This window comes from Sparus aurata, chromosome 6 (assembly GCF_900880675.1).
Source record: "Sparus aurata chromosome 6, fSpaAur1.1, whole genome shotgun sequence".
Lineage (NCBI taxonomy): Eukaryota > Metazoa > Chordata > Actinopteri > Spariformes > Sparidae > Sparus > Sparus aurata.
Window position 1 is genome coordinate 14,253,680 of NC_044192.1, and position 19,472 is coordinate 14,273,151.

General features: G+C 41.4%; 1 protein-coding gene across 1 annotated transcript in view; it reads right to left on the reverse strand.

The window, feature by feature from the left end:
- Window positions 1-1,764: 1,764 nt before the first annotated feature.
- The window catches only part of LOC115582612 (guanine nucleotide-binding protein G(s) subunit alpha-like), a 35,206-nt gene continuing 17,498 nt past the window's right edge, over window positions 1,765-19,472 (reverse strand). The window contains exons 6-12 of the mRNA XM_030418664.1: window positions 8,522-8,576; window positions 8,350-8,423; window positions 7,698-7,756; window positions 7,441-7,561; window positions 5,941-6,071; window positions 5,669-5,736; window positions 1,765-4,154 (exon numbers count right to left, since the gene is read on the reverse strand). Of these exons, the coding sequence (XP_030274524.1) occupies window positions 4,008-4,154; window positions 5,669-5,736; window positions 5,941-6,071; window positions 7,441-7,561; window positions 7,698-7,756; window positions 8,350-8,423; window positions 8,522-8,576 (655 nt within the window). The 3' untranslated portion in view covers window positions 1,765-4,007. The remainder of the gene's footprint in view (window positions 4,155-5,668; window positions 5,737-5,940; window positions 6,072-7,440; window positions 7,562-7,697; window positions 7,757-8,349; window positions 8,424-8,521; window positions 8,577-19,472) is intronic.

Here is a 19,472-nt window from a genome sequence, read left to right on the forward strand (position 1 = left end):
CATTAAGGAGAACACAGGTGTGGAGGTGTTGACATAAAAATAAACAGTGGATGTAATCTCTCTTCTCTCAAATTATCACGGCTGCAGATCTGGAGGATTAAAGGAGTAAACACAGCGACTCAAATCGCTCTGTGATAAGTTGTTCCCGGAAAGACAGTCAATGTGATCTGGGATATGGTATGAAAACCTTTTTTTTTTTGTTTGTTTAATTTGGCTTTGGCTGGTGTCTTCAGTGTATCCAGACCTACAATACAAATATTCAGTTTTGACTTTAGGACTGCAGGGAATAACAAATAAGTTTATGATTCTAACAGTCCCACTCTGCGAGACTTGAGAAAATAGTCCCCCGATGTCCTCGTCATTGCAAGGCCACGGTCTGACAAGAAATCCTCCAAAATGTGTCAGTTTAGGTAACAACAAAATCATCATCAAGTAGTGAAAATGTTTGCCCCAATCTGCTCTGTGAGCGTCAGTAAAATACCTCACGTTTTGTGAAAAATGAGTTGTGCAAGATGTGACACTTTCAGGTAAAAACCATGATATTCCTCATGACTGATGGGTGTCAGAAACACAGATTAACTTGCACTAAGTTGCCAGTTTATAGGTACACCTAGTTAAAACAAATGCAGCCAAATACAACAGGCTGGTTTGAGGTCATAACATTGAGTTTTTTTATAGAGGGGAGGATTCAACTTTAGGTATTTGTGTATGCTGGTTTGTGTCCACCTGCATTGATCTATATTAGAGTCTACTTTTCTCCGACTGTACTTGTATGACTTTATGTATATTCCCTTTTATCCTTGGTTTTGATAGGTGATACATAAATAAACTTTACCATTGTTATAGTTTAATGATTAACTGAGAGGTGTGTCTACCCTCACTGATTGGTAAAATGTAAGAAACACCTCTTTAAGGAACATCACAACCTTCAAGGAGGACTGTTGTATTGGACTGCGCATTAAAGCAGCTACGAGGAAGTTTAATGTATTGTTGATTCTGGCGCCCCCTGTGGATTAGCGGTATGAGCACCAGGCTTTCTTTAAAAAGATCTTCTCTGGCTAGGGTGCAGATTTGTTTTGGTAGCGAGTAAAAAGAAAAACGTTTTTCTGAAGAAATGTTTCTGTTTTGTGAACATAACTGTTTGTAGGAGGCATATTAATGAGGTACGGTATTTAACTGCTGCTATGTGAGATTAATAGCTAATACGGTGATGGCGGAACAAAGCAAATTTTCTTTTCATACACCTAGTTAACATGTAATAATACAGGTAAAACATTTGGTTGCTTGGTGATAGTAACTTTGTTGAGCTAAAGCTGAAGTTATCAACATTCCCTAGTAATGTTATGTCAATGAGGCATCAGTAAATATAGCTCGGTAGCAAAGCCATCTTAAAATCTTACATTATAAGCCTGTTGTTCAATAAAGACGTACCCACTGCTATACCACCAGACTACAGAGCAGCTTTCCTCCATCTTCAGCACTTTGATATAAAAATAGTTTTTATTGTTGGTAATCCAACCAGGTGGCAGGCATCAAGTAGGACTATATAGAAATAGCAAATCTTCTTGCTGAATGGTCTTGTTTGCTCATGTAGGTCATATAGAGGAATCAGTATCAAACTGAGACTGTTTCATAACCAGTTGAAAAATTCCTTGTAGCACATTTTAGATAAGATAGGTTTACCTAATAAACTGGCAACTGAGTGCACGTGACGTGGATCTCAGGTTACAGGATCGAGTAGCCTAAGAATGAACCAAACACTAATACAACCGTTTCTTCTTGTTTAAGCAAAAAGAATTTGGTTTATGTAGAAACAAGCAATGTTTTGCAACTGGATATTTCCCTCTCCTTCAAAAGAGTTAAAGCTAAAATAAGAAAAAAGAAAGAAATGAAAACCCGTCCCACTGTACCCTGAATCGCCACCTCCTGAAAAATGTATGCAGGTATTACTGACAGAAAGCAAAGGAAACCTGGGGGACAGCTCACAAGGGAGATATATATAAGTGTACAGTACATATATATAAAATATAAAATCTGAAATATATTTTATATATATTAAAATGTGTTAGGGTTCAGTATCTTTCACTACACAGCATTAAGGTGGTGTGTCTGATTATCTTTTTTTTTTCTTCATTTTTTCTTTTTTCAAATCCTATTATATAAACCAGAGGAGAGTCAAAGCAAAACAAATGAATCAACGAACAAACAAATGTGGGGAAAAAATGGAAACTAAGCAACAGACGAAAGGCCTCCGCCCCGATCCGATGCCCCTCCCCCCCCGGCCTCCGGCGGAGGGGGCGAGCTAGCACGGACGAGGTGGGACACAGACCCGTCCAGCTGTACAGCGCAGTGAAACATAACTTACATATTAGCTCATTTTTACACGTACAGTCGTGATCAAGGCACAGGGATCTTCTACAAGTTATTTTTTTTTCTTCAATAAAGTTGTACAAAATAATACATTTTACAGTCTGTACAAGAATAATAGTCCAGCAGTAAAATAAAGACAGACGTACTTAAAGCCGGGAGGGGAGGAGGAGGTGGGACAGGGAGGGGGTGAGGGAGTAAGACGAAAGGTGGAGGGGTGATGTGTTGTGTGGTAAGGGAGGGCTGGAGCGCGCGTGCGTGCATGTGTGTGTGTGTGTTCAGGTAAAAATGTTGCGTCCAGTCTTGATAAGTCATTTCTTTTACTTCATGCTTTCCTTTTGCATTGTTTTTTTTCCTCATTAAATAAAACCTCTCCTTTATTTTCCATATGTTGAATAGTTGTCAAATAGCAGCAGGGGCGTGGGGAGGGAGCGAGGATGTGTGTGTGTGAGTGTGTGTATAATTAGATATGTGTGTGTGTGTGTGTGTGTGTGTGTGTGTGTGTGTGTGTGTGTAGGCAGGGGGGGTTTAAATGGTGCACAAAGGCAAGATCACACACACAGTGTACACCAACACACAACATGGGGTAAAAACTAACAAAAACTTAAAAGTTGAATTGTGTTATTACAGGAATATATAATATTTATATTTATATATATATATATACATATTTATATACACACATATATAAATATCTATATATATAGCTTGGATTTTTTGCACTGCATTAAGTTCACTGGTATGCATGAATTTATGCATTGTATGATATTTTTCTTGTTTGTTTTTTTTTTGTCCTTTTTTCTTGTTTTTTTCTGCCATCCCTCCTCGATTGGTTTCTTGAAGAGCGGGTCATGTGAGCCGCGTGGTCTTATGTTCAAGTCACGCTCACGTCCACAGGCAGCGGTTAGTCAATTAGTCTGTCTGTTCGGGCACAAAAAAAAAAGGCTCACAGCCCTCCTCCATATCAGTTTGCCACCCTCCATGTCCATCGTTCTCGTCTTTTCCTTCTCAACCTCCTCCTCCTTCGTCTTCAGCACGCGGTGAATAAACTCCCCTCTCTCAGAATGCATTATTCAATTCAGCCTCTGCCAACTGTTAGAAGCATGAGGACTTTGTTTTAAAAGGGTGTGTGTGTGTGTGTGTGCGTGTGTGCGCATATGGCTGCGATATGAGACATTAAAACCTATTCTGGATGTCTTATGCTGTAGTGTGTGTGTGTGTGTGTGTGTGTGTGTGTGTGTGTGTACCTGCGAATGTGTGCGTGTTCATATATCTGAGAGAGACAAAGAGAGCTAAAAGGAGGGATAGCCTGCACTGAGGGGTTTCCAGTCCTGACCCTCTTTCCTGGGTCAAAGTATAGCTGAGTACAGCAGACAGTCTTGGCTAATAGTTGATGAAACGGTTGTTGGTGTATCCTTTTAGAAAAAAAAAAGTCTTTCCACTGCTCATATTTTCTGAAATCTGAAAGTAGGAGCTGTATGGGGGGATGAAGGGGGAAGGCAGGATGTCAGTCGCTCGCTTAGTTGTTTGGTGAAGTTGGTGGAAGTGGAGGGGGTGATTGGCTAACTGGTCGTGGGGGACGGGGGGTAGATAGGTCGGTTGGTAGGTAGGTAGATACGTAGACCGGATGGCGCCGCTCATCACAAGAGCTCGTACTGCCGTAGGTGCATCCTCTGTATGATGTCGCGACAGTCATTGAAGACGCGCCGGATGTTTTCTGTGTCGACCGCGCAGGTGAAGTGGGGGTAACAGTAATGCCGTCCGTCCCCGCTGGCTGTGCTGATCCTCTGAAAAGAGACACAAACGTAAAGTCGGGTTAGTGTTTTAGATCAGTGCTTTTGTCCAATGTAACCTCACAGGCCAGTCAGAGGAAGTCAAGACCATGTTAACAACACCACCTGGCATGTTCCAACTGTCTTGTTTCTTGAAACATCAAGTCTGTTTGGTCATATAAGGGTTGAAAGTGTTGTGACGTTTATCACTTTCAGATAACTATTTCAATCACTAGTCATGAACGTAAAATGGGAATTGGATACAATGCATGAAGCAGTAAAAAAAAGTTTGTTTTCCCCCGACATAAAATGACCCAGATCTTCAGCGTCATTGTGCCCATACAGCACGTGCTCTATAGACTACTGTCAGCCGAGTTGGCTAATTTCCTGTATAGACCCCGGCTAACTTGAAAAAGGATACAGTTATTTAATTGTGTGGCCCTTCTAGACTTTTCAAATGTAAAATGAGCATTTGGACCAAATTCTAAAAGTGAAACGAGTGTTTTGGCGATGGTGGTGACGTAACAGTAAATTCTCCACGGTTTTACTGGCGTTTCTTTCACAATGTAAGCTTATGGGAAATAGTATTTTTGGGACCTGGTGCATCATGTCAGGATGTAATTCAAGGGGTTTGTTGACTTTGTCAAATGGGCTTCAAAGCCTGGCGCTCATCCTGGAGGGTTGCCACTAATCCATTACTTTAAGCAAACTAGTTTAACCATTTATTCATTACTTTTGGGTTTCGCATGAGCCACTGGGACAACACCTGCCACTGTAATCTACTGATTATATCTTAAAGGCAAACTTCCTCAGTGCACAGCAACTGCTAGGGGCAGTGAAGTGGCCATCTGCGAGATTTTACTTTGACTTTGGTGATATCTTTGGTGCTCAGCTGTCACTGGCGTGGTTTGGCACAGCACATCTGAGAAAAACATTTGCCAATCACACAGTTTGGATGAAACTGTGACTTTTTAATTTGAGCACACAACTTCCTCTGTATCCATTTTAAGAAAAGCAAATGGGAATACAAAATCTCAAACAGCATCCAGTTCACCGCTGAGTTATACAGTATTATCGACACAGGTGGCAAAATGCACATTTACGTGAAAATGTAACATTATTATTTATAATTTGGATATTAGACAGATGGAAGATGGTACATGTACAATGGAAAAAAATCTTTATTAAAAGATTCAAATAGATTTCTAATAAACTATATGATTTCAAAAGTGCCACTGTGAAATCTTCCTTTACGGCGTGCTCCAGTATGTTTCAGTCAATTGTTGGTGAGACTTCGTCCAACTCATCTAAACACGTGCTACAGCAAAATCAGGGAGGATAATTGGAGTGAAGTGGAGCTGAGTGGCGTAAGAACCAATTCAGAAACCACTCTCGTAAAGAAATCAGATGAAACGAATAAACACAACAGCAAATTGTTGATTGATTGTTACATTTTTTAACAACACTGTTCTGTGAACCAATCAGGTACAAATCCCAAAAACTGGTAAAATGTGAACCTTTGTACAAACCAGAAACTCATCCCGAATGAAGTACTTTGCCCTCGTGACACGAGGATCTTCACCTGGCTCTGGTATTGCTGTTGGAGAAGAAGAAATCAAGTCACAATAAAGTCAGTTTTACACTCACAGGGATGACAACTACCTAATGAAATACTATGGCCAAAAATATTTGCCATGACAGGATCAACATTAAACTATTTAAATGTGTCCGCTACAAACACAGAATACTTATGTGTGCGTTATGTATCGGACACCCACAGATAAGAGTGTCAACCTCTTACCATCATCAGGTGTAGTGTAGCGTGCAAAATCCGGGAAGTAGTCCTCGATTTTAGATTTCCCTGCCAAAACCTTCTCAGCGAGCAGGTCCTGCTTGTTCAGGAAGAGGATTACCGAAATGGTCCGTAGCCACCTGTGGAGGGAAATGAAGAACGAGTTCAGTGCCAGATTTTTATTTGGACTTTATTTAGGACCCGAAATATGTTACAGGTCTGTCTCTGGAGTTCTGGTCTGAAAAGGTCGAAGTGCTCCTGCCATTAACAGTCTGTGTGGTCCCACAGAGAGATAAGAGTCACGGAAGGAGGCTGTATCCAATTAGCATGGTCTACTAATGTACAGGCACAGTGAATAGCCCAGAACTGACAAACAGAAACGTGGTAATCTGTTAAAGAAATATACTTTTTTTCTTTTAAAACAGATGAAAACCAACAGCCATGAAGTGATTTGATTTGTCGAAAGATCTGAGTGGCCTCTGTCTATTTTGCTGTGTTACAAAAACAGAATAAAGAGTGTATAAAAGGGTAATTAACACAAAGTATGAGCCAAAACACACTACAACATGTCATGCGGTGCCTCTAAGATACAGCAACCAGGATGTGCCAAGCAGGCAGTTTCAGGCTTTAAGGGGCATCTTTGCTCGAGAATCAGACGGTGTATGGGATTACACTGAGTACAACAGATGCGGGTAGGTTATCAAGTTTTAAAGATCTGCTCCACATGTCGGTGAAAGCTGTCATTAATTAAATGAAGTCTTAACATTAGATGCATCCAGGCCCAAGCAGCTAAGATTTTACACTGATGCAGTGGCGGTTCGAGAAGTTTAATCTTGGATATACGTCTGTGAAGCAGGAGATCATAATTGTGTCCCTAAGATTCAAAAGCTGAGTTCTGCTCGGCGTAAAGTCACATAAACTGGAGGAGTTGTTTAATTAGCAGTGTTTGAGCGTTGACACAGTGACGATCAAGAAGCAGCAGAGGCGGTACCGAGCTTCCAGTTGGGCTTCACTCAGTTACAGTCAACTGAGTAAGCAATACATTCACATTCAGTTCACCATGTCTATGGTGGAGTCCGACAAATCTTCTTGTACGTTCAAAGACCAAACACACATGTAGTGGTGTATGTACTGTGTGTGTATAAGACTCCCTGCATTGATTGGAGCTTTATAAACAAAATGTATCTCTGAATCACAAGCAGAAGTAAATTTTGTTATAACCTGCTCTGTTTTTTTGTTCTTCTGCAGGCACTTCTGCAGGTGTAGATGTAGGATTGTATTGTTGTTGAAAATTACAAAAAGAAATGTACATATGCTTGTGAATAGATGACATTGTGTATTTACTACTCTCTCTCATGCCACGTGCTTTTTTTGACCATCTTTTACGTCCCCTTTTTCATTCCCCCACCTTGAGATACATTACATTTACATTTATAACTAAAACAAGTCAAAACTGGATTAAATAACATGCTCCCGGTTTGACGAAAAACTCAGGAAGTAAATGCTCACCTGTTGTTCCAAATGTTCTTGAAAAGGTTGAGGGCTTCCTGTAGTCTGTTGGTCTGATTGTCTTCTCTGATCACCATGTTGTAGCTGCTACTCGCCACCACGAAGATGATAGCTGTCACATCTGTGTCACACACACACACAGCGAAACACCAGAGACTGAGATTAACACACCCAGGATGGACAAAACCGGCAAACACTGATTACATAAGTATTAAATAAACACACAGACGAGCATCTGAGAAAAAAAGCCATCCTACCGTTAAAACACTGGATCCATTTTCGACGCTCATCCCTCTGACCGCCAACATCGAACATACTGCGACACAGAGGACAGCTGAGTTCAATTCGCAATCTAACAGAAGACTGAAGACTTTAAAACACTGAAAATGTTAAAGGATAAGTTCACCCAAAAGTTTAAACCCTATTAAAGCTGCAATCTTCACTGTAGCTGCTTAGCCAAGTGGGTGAACAAGCTCGACCAACAGTCAGGGTGTAAATAACATCTTTTCTAATTAATTTGGGATCTTAGGGCTTCTGGAGACTTGGTTTACGCCTGACAAACTGTACTGACCATTTTACAGTTGTTGTTTTTTATGTCAGTTGTTTTATAACAAGTCTCAATCAACCCCGTTTTGCTGTGACGCTCACTCGACTTTCCATCCGCATGGAGGTAGATAACGACTGAATTTACTTTTTTGAATGAACTTATCCTTGAACAGGGGTTTGGATCACATGACAAGAAAAAAACTACGACTTCATTAGGTTTCTTATTCAATATCAATAAAACAGAGTAAATTAACTGTGATTAATTTGTCATTCAGGGAATTCAAATGGCTCATTCAAGTATTCGGGAGAAGTGTGTTTCTTTTTTGGCGATCAGTTTCACCGCAGCACTTGGCGCTAACTCACTGGAAATTGACTTTGTCTATTTGAAATCTTGTCTCGAAGATCCCAGACGTCAGTACTCTGCATCTCAACAGGTCCTGGAAGATGGAGAAGGAACAAGAGGGTGTTAAAATATAGAGAGGGAGAGGGCTACGGAGCAGAGTGCTTCGATATATAACACACGGAAACATCTCACCTGATCGGTGGGTGTGTAGTCGTTCTGCCTGACCACCTCGATCCTGTCTAAGAAGCTGCAACGAGAGCAGAAAAATACAGCCGGTTAGACCTGAATAACAGAATATAACAATGATGTGATGTAATAACACAACAAAACAACAAGTTTATCCCATACATACATGATAACAGAGTAAAACATGTCACCTGGCCTCCCAGTGAACATGAAATTAAATTAAATTCAGCAATGTGTTGATTTCATTATGAAAGCAATCACACGGGCAGTTTTTTAAATCCTGCTGTGCTGATGTATAGTGAAAACATTATGGCCTCCTAACACACACAGACACACAGACACCGGTAAATCCCAGTACATTAAGTGGGAGCTCGAGAAAGATGGAGGATGTTGGTCCCTGAATGGCCACCAGGGGGCGTGTGCTTTAATTCACAGTGAGATCAGAGGCAGCCAGTCTGAGTCACCAGCAGCCGTTTGCTCTGTCAGACCAGAGAAGCCTCGTCAATGGAGCTGCTGTAGTAATACTTGCGCAGGAGGAGAGGTGTGTATTTGTGTGTGTCCGTGTGTGTGTGTGTGTGTGTGTGTGTGTGCGTGTGCGTGGGCGGGTATGCAGGCCCACGGTGTTCAGATTTGCAGAGCGCCTACCCAAGTGCATGCTAATTGTTCCGATGAACTGGCCTACATTGCTGCTGCTCTTTCAAGGAGTGCGAGCTGCCCTGGTGTTTTCATGATGACTGTATCAGGGTCACCTGCTGGAGGCTGCAACAAGTCGGGACTCAAAACAGGGCTCGAGAAAAGACGGCTGAGAGTTTGAAATGAGAGTGCGTCAGGGAAACACGACTGAGTGTCTCATGTGTCGCAGGCTGGAGAAGTTTGACAGAGAGTAAAAACCGACTGACTAAACATCCTCATGTACAGTGCGTGGGCTGCTCACCCAGCAAACGTGTGAATACAGGACGAATGTGAGCAGAAGGAGCTGCTGGATGATGTTACACAGACACCCTCACAGTAGAATGGCCTGAAATCAGTGATGTTATACTGGTAGGAATTTGGTGATTATCACTAAGATGAGGCCACAATTTTCACTACGGGAAGTGTCCCACTAGTCTGCATCCATCAGGCACCGACAACATGTCAGTAATGAGGGAATCATCTGCAGAAGCAGGACTTCCATAACAGCTGAGCGTACCGGGGAAGAATTAACAAAGTTTCTGTGTACAGCCAACAACACACATCATCTTCACAAACTTAAATAGCATCGGGGCTACAATAAATTTAATTGAAACTGCAACATGGCCAAACACAATGTCCAAATCACAACAAGCTGCAATTATTTTTTAAAGTAAAATGTGTGACAAACACATTATAACTGAGTACTGAGTTAAATAGTTTTAACCAGTGAAAATGAAAATTGTGGAAGAGAACTGCTGTCCTATCCCTAATAGGCTTCTGTTAAACACTAAAACATTTACAGAGAAAAGATCCCACAAATAAATTAAGTGCCAGCACCGGTCCAGAACTTTAGTCACAGGAAGCCCCGAAATTCAATCAGATACAATTAATTAAGCTACAAATCGCAAAAGTACAAAATTAAGATAAAGAATATTAAAAACAACAACAACAACAAGGCAAACTGTTACTGCAACCTGCCTTCAATATGGACAGAAGTGTCGTTTTAACGGCAGTTTATAAACATGAACTTAGAGACTGGGAAGCCGCGTTTTGATTGTTGAGCTTCATATAAAAATCCCTTAGTGTCGCAATACAAGAAATTAATAGTAACAGAGACCAGAAAACAGGGAACAGCATATTTTTTCTTTAGTTGCCTCTAATATCTGCGGTGTCTTCATGTAGATGTTTCGATATTCTAACATGTTCAAGACTTAAAACTTAAAAACAAAAATCAAATAATAAAAAGCAAAGGTCAACAACTTGTCAAATCAACTGGTCACAACACGTGGATATTTACGACTAGTAACAATCTAGTTTTTAAAAGGAAGTTTTGTCTGCAGTATATTTGCCTAAAATCAAGACCACCTCTAATAATTTTTACATTTTCATGAAATATAATACTAAGCTTATAATATCAATTCTAATGAGCACCAATTTGCACAAAAAAGGACCCCGATGTAACGAGTGAGGTGATTGTTTCTGATGACCACCTTGACAAATTACTTTCCTGGTGAACTCTCTGAGGGTTTGCGAGCTGAAATATTTGTGAAACTCTGTTTTCAGAATGACGGCTGGTTACCTGCTAACGTAAGTGGCTGCTAATGTAGACAAACACGCTAATTTCCTGTTTGATTCCTGCACGGCTGTCTGTTTTGACTGATCGCCTGCCTGCCGGTTCTTACAACTAGAAAGGCAAGCGCTCGCTCGTCGCTGCCTCTCGGGGCAAAGGTATGTAACCCCCTCTGAGATAACTAGGAATGTGGCAGGCAGGGGTGAAATGTGACAGGAGAGCTGCAGGTAACACACTGAGAGGAACAGGGGGGCTGGGTCGGCGGACGCCACGGTACGGGACGGAGGGATAGACAGAGGGAGGAGAGTCGGGGAAGGGAAGAGAAACAAGAGGACAAACAGTGTGCATATCTCTGCACAAATGCACAGACATGCATATTGAAAAAAAAAAAAAAAACACACAGAGGCAATTAAACAGCCAACCCGTCTGGTACCACGGGCTCCCTGCAGGGGCCGAGCGTCTCAGCTGTTCCCACACCACAGAGCCTCCGCTGTGCCAGAACAGCCAGAGCCCTCAGTGGACAACTGTTCAGCCGAGCTGCCCCGTATCCCCAGCTCCCGCTACCTTCACCCTCCCATAACATCCCCACACTCCGCTCCCACACGCATAAATAACCTGGGAAGTGACAGAACCTAAAAGCTCTAATGATGACAGAGTTAACATGGCCGCCGCAACTGACATCTGCCGGGGCCAAACTCTTGTTTATCCACAGCTCTGGTCTGAGGCGTCGACACGCCCAGGACAAACACACTGCTCAATTTTTAGCAGTTCTTCCTATTAATAGGAGAAGTGCCAATAATAACCGTGCTTAGTAAGTTGAACTAAATAATAGTGGCTGCCCCAGTAACAGAGAGGTCTGCGGTGTTATGTATAACCTGTCAGGGTTATTCTGGGGTGGCAGACGGGCTGACTTAAACTCTGGAAATACACACAGGACTCTTGTCTGGTGGTTGAAAATAACTCAATATTTACAAGAAAAGATAAAGTATACTTTTAACTTTTTCTACTGCGCTTTTTTACTTTCTGTCATTTTTGCTGGTTTGCAGACACAGTGATAGTGGTAGTGATAGTGAGAGATTTAATGTAGAACAGCCAAACAGAAAAAATACTATTTATGTCCTTTAGAAAATTATATTTTAATATCTAATATGTTTTATTTCCGCATAAACAACCCCGGACATTTTTTATTTAAATTCTAACTTAATTTGCATCAACTGAGGAAAAAAAAAAAGTTTAAGGCAAATTTAACTCAACATTCTGACTTAAAAATGTTTTTTAAAGAAAAAATAGGCCACAATTTTTTTTTTCTTATGTTGATATCAAATCATTCTCCCTTTTCCAATAGTTCACTAATGTAAATATTCTCCGTTCAACAAAAAGCAACATGTGAAATCCATATATCTCCTTCGACAGACACTAAAGGAAAATTAAAAAAAATAAATTCCTGCCCTGAAACAAAATAGTCTCAACGGCTGCAACAGAAAAATTCTGTGTGGCAAAAAAATCTCCCCTACTATCAACAATCAAACTCCCTTCTCCGCATGCTGGATGGACATAAGAGGCTCCAGCATCAACAGCGGTGTTCGGGCGCCGACAAAGCTGATAACACTCCCATAATGCACTCATCTTTTTAAAGTGGCAGTATTAGGACAAAGGATTACCCAGATTATGAGCCAGTATGCATCTTCAGCTCTACATGGGATTAATCTGCTCGGACTCGTCTGGCCTGCACACGAACAGCCGGGGCTGGAAAATATGCTGAATTATTAGCTTCATTTACCGGGGTGAAAAACATCATAAACTTTATAGAATAGGTAAAGTGAGCAGGTTCGAGAGGAGCGTCTCAAATTAAAACATGGCATAAAAAATTCATATTCAGCTGGACCTATTAAAGAAGTGTTTGTCAGTGTTCTCTCCTCCATTTAAAAACCAGGCCGCGTTCACCGTTAAACAAGAAGTGAACTATAAAAACAAACTTAACAATATTTATGTTAAATGTGACTAACACACACACACACACACACACACACACACACACCCACACACACAACATCTGGGGACCTTTGCCCTGCATCCGAGCGCCTCCGCTGATCGGCTGTGTGACACACACACACACACACACACACGTACGAGCTGGCCGGCAGGATTACGTCTCTAAAAAGTGCCTCTTTCCACATCTGCCAAAATCCATTTATGTCTCCCAGATTTTCACAAGTTTAACAAGCAATTTACTGTTCTTTCCTATGAGGACAGAAATCAGCTCAGACAAAAGGCTTCAACATTAACAAAGAAAACTAATTTCACTTTTCAGTAAAACTGAGGACCCGGTAAAATCGGCAAAAAATGCAAAGCAATCCTTCACGTACCGTAAATAAAACTTAATACAGCAACAGGTAGGAGAAACAGAAAATGTAGAATCTCCTTTCGTAAATATGATGTACTGAATTCAAAAGTTTCCTATTAATGTGACGGATATTTGTTCAATAAAATAATGGAGATAAGCTGGGGCACGTCATGCATTTATTCCTTACAGCCCTTCACTTTATTAAATAACAAAGCATAAATGCAAAAACACTTTAAAGAGCAGCTCTCACTACGTCTTTCTCACTATTCCCCCGAAGTTCATCGTTATCGTGACGTGTTCCAGCTAAATTGCACAACTTGGAAATTGCACTACAAAACTGAGAGCAAACAGTAAATTTGTCATTTTTTAGGACACTGACATCAATCTCTGCATATGAAAAAAAACAAAAAACCCTGAAGCTTCACGAGCCTCCGTAACAACAAGTCAAGTCAGAAAATGGTCTTGGCGCTTCCTCAAGGGGGGGAAAAGATCGTGCACGGCCCACCGAGCGGAACGATTCGAGGGGCTTTACTGCTTCTTTGTACGTTTAGCGCTTTCGCATTGAGAGCCGACCAAACCGACGGCTTCACCGGCCGATCCTTAATCAAACACACACACACACACACACACACACACACACACCACATCCAGAGCGAGAGAGGGAGAGAAAGAGGAGGAAAGAAAAGAGAGAGAAGGCTGTGTCTGACATTACAGCGCTGCTCCAAAAATAGCTCCCTGGCGCCCTGGCCTCCAGCTTGGTTGTCATGGCGACAGAACCACAGGCGCTATAAATAGACAATCGGCTCCAAATCTTGTGCGACTGGAGTGAGGCCAGAAAGAGGGAGAGAGACAGACAGGGAGAGAGAGAGAAAGAGAGAAATAAAGAGCACGATCGACGGATAGAAAAGACAAGGAGGGGGGGAGAAACAGAGCGTGCAACAAAAGAGACACAGAGAGAGAGAGAGAAATGCAGGGAATGGAGTGGGTTAGAGACGGAGCGGAGGAAGAAGTGCGAGAAAGAAGGAGGGAAGAAAAGGAGAACAAAGATCAAATTTTAAAAAGTTAGCAATTAACAAAAGAACACGAGAGGAGGAGAAGTGAAAATGAACAAAGTCAGAATCAACGACTTAAAGAAAGATAACCAAACAGAGACAAAACAAAAAAGAAAGAGCGCATTAAAAAAGAAAGAAAGATCAAAAATATAAAACCAAACCAAAAATGAGAATTGAAAATGTGAGAAACAAAGAAAGAATAAAGGAAAGAAAGAAAGAAAGAAAGAAACAAAGAAAAATAAAATAAAAAGGGCAGTACATGATATTAAAGAAAAAAAACTAACAAAAAAGACAAATAAAGGAAAGAGTTCGAGAGAAGGACAAACTAAACCAAAGAAAGAGACAAATAGAAACAAAGGAAAAAATAATGGGGAGGACAAAGAAAAGAAGGAGGAAAAAAAAAATAAAACAAAGTAAAAAAAGAAAAAAAGAAACCACAACAATTAACGAAAAACATAATAAGAAAGAAAGAAAGAAAGAAAGAAAGTGAACCTCGCACTGGGAACACTGGCCCGTCACATAGCAGCTGAGCACTGGGAGCGGCACAATCACTGAACACACACAGCATTCAGAAAATCACAATACAGTGAGATTACAGCAGCAGCAGATACATCTACCTGACTCATGCTACACACGGAAACAGCATGTTTAATCCGCTGCCTGCACATACATCTCAATTTATTCACAATCTCTGCACACCAAGTATTGACACTACCCCCCCAAAAATCAGTTTTTTCCCCCATCTTTTCCCATCCCTCACCCCTCCTTCTCTTTCCCTCTCTCCTCATGATGAGTCAGAGACTCAATCCGAGCCACATTCTGTCCCTGCAGAAACACCACTACACATCACAGAGACACAGTGAGAGAGAGAGTGGGGGAGGAAGGGGAGAGGAGAGGAAAGAAGCTCTGGGGAGGATGCCGGAGAAGTAAATCAGGGGGACTCCAGCACATGACGGCACATTATCGCCGGGACAAGATTTCAGAGAATCGACAGATAATAAACACAGCGGCAAACGCTCGGCTGGTATCACAGCCAGGCGACACATAACGCAAACAGACACGGATAACTGAACGTATGGAGACGTCCGCTCACATTCCTCCTCTCGTCCTCTAGTTGTCTCCTTCTGGAAACGTGGTGCAAGGCCTCAAAAGTACAATCGAGAAAAAAAACAACCCTTTTTGGCTTCCACAGGTACCAACATAACTCACAACTAATGGACCCAAACATTCTCACATTTGATTGGCTCAAACATGTAAATATTTTTATTGTACTGCAAACTACACAAAAGTTGAAGGAGCTTGGGATGATGGAAGTTAAAGTACCACTGCGAATGAAAATCTATTACTCTCTTACTCTCTCCTGGAAGTTACAGCGACTGTTGACTAAACGAAATGCGGCGATTTCTCTCGCTTTGACCAGAATTTGGGATCATTTTAATTTTTGGTTTTGTCGTTTTTAGACATTTTAGGGTGCAACTCGGCTGCAGTTAGCTAGTTAGCTCAGTTAGCCGTGCAGCTAGCCGTACAGGCTGGGAGCTCGGAGTACTGGGGAGGCGTCGGTCTTTACAAATCATCAGAACAGGAGCTTTGGACCAGGACAGGTCGGGACAAGCTGGTTAGCATGCTAACATCAGAAGATATCTCTGCAACACAATACATAGATTTCATGATGTCAACATTTCTTCTGTGATCCTTTTAGCTTTTTAAAAATAGTTTTCAACTAAAATCTTACATATTGCACCTTTAATGCAGAAACATTAGATATCTCTAAATGTCTGCACTGTCTGTACGTATACACTGCATGATAAACAAATACACAGTGTGTCACACAGAACCATAGCACAGCTCTGTGAACAGGCTCCTTTGTTCACCCTCTCTCCAAATACATAATCGCCTGCAACTGGTCAGCAGTGTCTCATGATTGGCTGCTTTTCACCAGTTTCTCTCTAGGCCATGTGTTTGCATTTATTTTCTTTGTTTATGCCACATTCCGCCCATAAATGTCTTTTGTTCCTCCCTCGTCTTTCAAAGGAACCGTGACACATTTCACTTGTGAGCTTTTCTCACAGAGGGGTCGATGAGAAGACCCCTGACACTCTCACGTCCGTACATGAAGTATGAAGATACAGCCGACACCTGGTTAGCTTAGCTTAGCATAACGACTAATGCTCAATTCTTTCAAAAACCAGGTGTAAAAATGAATGGTGGTTTTAGAGGGGGTATGTAGCTGACTAGGTTTTGGTCAGGTTCTGTAACTTTCTGAATGCCAAGCAAGCAAGTAACTGTCATGAAAAATTACTTTTTTTTTTTTTTTTTTACAACAATCGACTATCAAAATACTCTCTGTCTATCCATTTAATCAATATGGCAGTCAAGTGATCTACAATCAGGGGAGGGTTGCTGGATCATTCAGGATGTTCGGTCTACAATTTGGATGTGACTTGCCGGCAACATTACAGCAACTAAACTGACACCGACTGAAAACGACACATCCACGGGCAATCAAGGACGACTACTTCCTTGCAAACAAAGTGTGTGACCAAATAAGGTAGTCAGGAAGTGTTAATAAAAAAACAACAACAACAAAAACCACATCACAGAGGGAGCATGACGGAGCAGAAACACAGCCAGGGAAGCTTCAGTGACTTCCTTCTTGTCAGACAGAGGCAACAAAGCATCGCCGGCCCATCAACTACTTCTTCTTCCCTTTTTTTTCTTATCTCTATCGTGGAATGAATCGGATGATATAATTGGTCTTTTCAAAAAGGAAAAAAAGAGCGGGGGCGTGCGGGGTGGCCCTGACTTCTCCAGCGCTGATCCAGGGGTTTACATTTTCACTTAATGCTAACAACCTTCATCAATAATGCTGAAGTTGTCTCTCTCCTAACACACTCGCTCATTCTTTCTCCTTCTGCAGCCTGCCTGGGTTAAAAATAGCTCTCCCCTCTCTCTTTCTCTGCTTCTCCGTTTACATAAGCACACAGAAGGGGGAGGGGAGCACTTCCGGTCTGGCCACCCAGCCCAGCATCTGATCCATAACACTGGGGCTGCTGGGTGTGGGAGAGAGGAGAGGAGAGGAGAGGAGAGGAGAGGAGAGGAGAGGAGAGATCCCGCAATGCAGGGTAGCCCTCTCTTTCTCCATTTCAATGAATCCGTCTCTTCAATCCATTTTTTCAACCGCTTCGTCTCTCTTTTAGCTTTGCAACGCTCGCCCCTCCCCAATCACATATTCTTGCAAGGAAAGTCTTTCATGATCATCTTACAGAGAGATTCTGCTGACATCCGAACTCTCCACAAAGAATTAAACTAAAGTATCACATGCAGAAGCAACGAAAAACACCTGTGGACATGCATGCAGTTGAGGTGACAAGGACACACATACACATCCACGAGGCATGTGCACATGTACGGTCAATTTCAGGTAGATATGTCGGGGATGGGGCGATAAAAGATTTTACGGCAGATCACAATAAAAAACACTCACGTTGCGTCGATCATGGTGACTTTTCAGCATTGGGATAGACACGATCATTCCTCACATCAATCACTTGATGACGCTGAGTTGAGCAAAATTCCAAACTAAAGACCGACAGGGAGATCAGATTACTGTAATTTACGTTTCCTTTATCTGTGCAGGAAGACCTTATGATTTATTATCACTCATTTAATTTCATTCCTTCATTGTTAAAAAAAAATAAAATACATTTGTTTTCTCATAAAATGTGACATTAAAGTGATTCCATAATTTCATGGTTTTATCTTACAGTTTTGAGATATTTTGAGGATGATCGGATGATGTTGTGAAAATGCAGTTATGTTGGAAAGGCTGATCGCTGCGTGAAATTTTCATATCGTCCCATGCCTCGTCCTGTTTCAGATTTTTAGTGGTAATAAACAGCAAATATTCAAAGCATTCAGACGTTCTTCTTTTCTCTGCTGAGAGGAGCAACACATGTTACTCAGTTTAATCAAAGGCATTCATTTTTTAGGAATTCATTAATTCTCGAGTATTGGTATTTGTTATTGCGTAAAAAAAAAGACATTTCACCAAGGTTATCAAGGTTTGGGGGGTTTTGGTACTGCTAAGCTTTTTTGCAGTTTTGCCTTTATTTATAGCCCTAACTGACTAAATCCTAAAACTGAAAACGGATCCATATAGTCGAACCCCTTAAAAATTATGGCAAGTTAAACCAGTGTCTCTTACAAACGAAGCATTTCAGATTTCAGAGGGTTATTGTTCGAGGCCCAAACAGGTCCAAAAGTAATAGAAATAATACAAGAGAAAAGTTCGTGGAGCAGAACTTTGCTTGTTCTTTTTTAAATTTTACGATCCTTCGGAGGGGCCCGACCCATAAAATGGAAACAACTTCCTAATTTTACATAAACTAGCACCACCTTCAACAGTGTAACTGTACTTACAAAGTGACTGATCACTGATCAGCATTACAACATCATCATTTCACTTGAGATACTCCGAGTACAATTGCTGTTAATATTTATGTATTCTAATGTATGCGGGACTTTTATTCATAACCGACACTTTTACCTTAGTGACGAAATTCTTCCACCACTGCATAAAGTTACTTCTACAAAACACTAACCCAGCCATCTCACACATGTATGTCGCTGCAGCGGCACATACTGTACACAAACACGCTCGTGTACACATGTGAGAGACTCTGCAAGCCTCCGCCCTCCGAGAAACTCCGGCTCCATGTGACCGCTGCATGCCTTATAACAGAGGCAGGCCTGATCAAAAGGCGGATAAGAAAAAAAATACCAGAAAAGAAAGAAAAGAGTTTGAAACAGAGGAGGGAGAGTCGGACCGACGGGGGATTTCAGGAAGCTCAGGATTTTTTGGGGAAAAAATACCCTGCCTCAGCACTTGTGACGAATAATTTCGATACGCACAAAACACCAGCAATGAAAACATTCAAGAGTCAGCAAGGACACAGTCTCTGTCGCTGCCACCCCCCATTCACACACACACACACACACACAAAACACACAAACCACACAAACCACCAGGTCAGTGCTGAAGTTGTTTGGCACAACAGCAAACTAGTGCAGCCTAAAACGAAAGTTTACGAAAGCGTGACTTTGCAACTGATAAATACAAAGTAAGTAAATATCATCATAGGAACATTCCCCACATCACAAAATCATATTACAATTGTAATATCTGTCAAAATAATACCTTGCAGCCCTGAATCTGCTGATGATTTATATTTTCCTGATTGCAAATAAGTCTTGTGAAAAGACAAAAACCCACCCCAACTATGATGTTGACCCTACTGTCAAGTATCGCCTGTTTAGCCA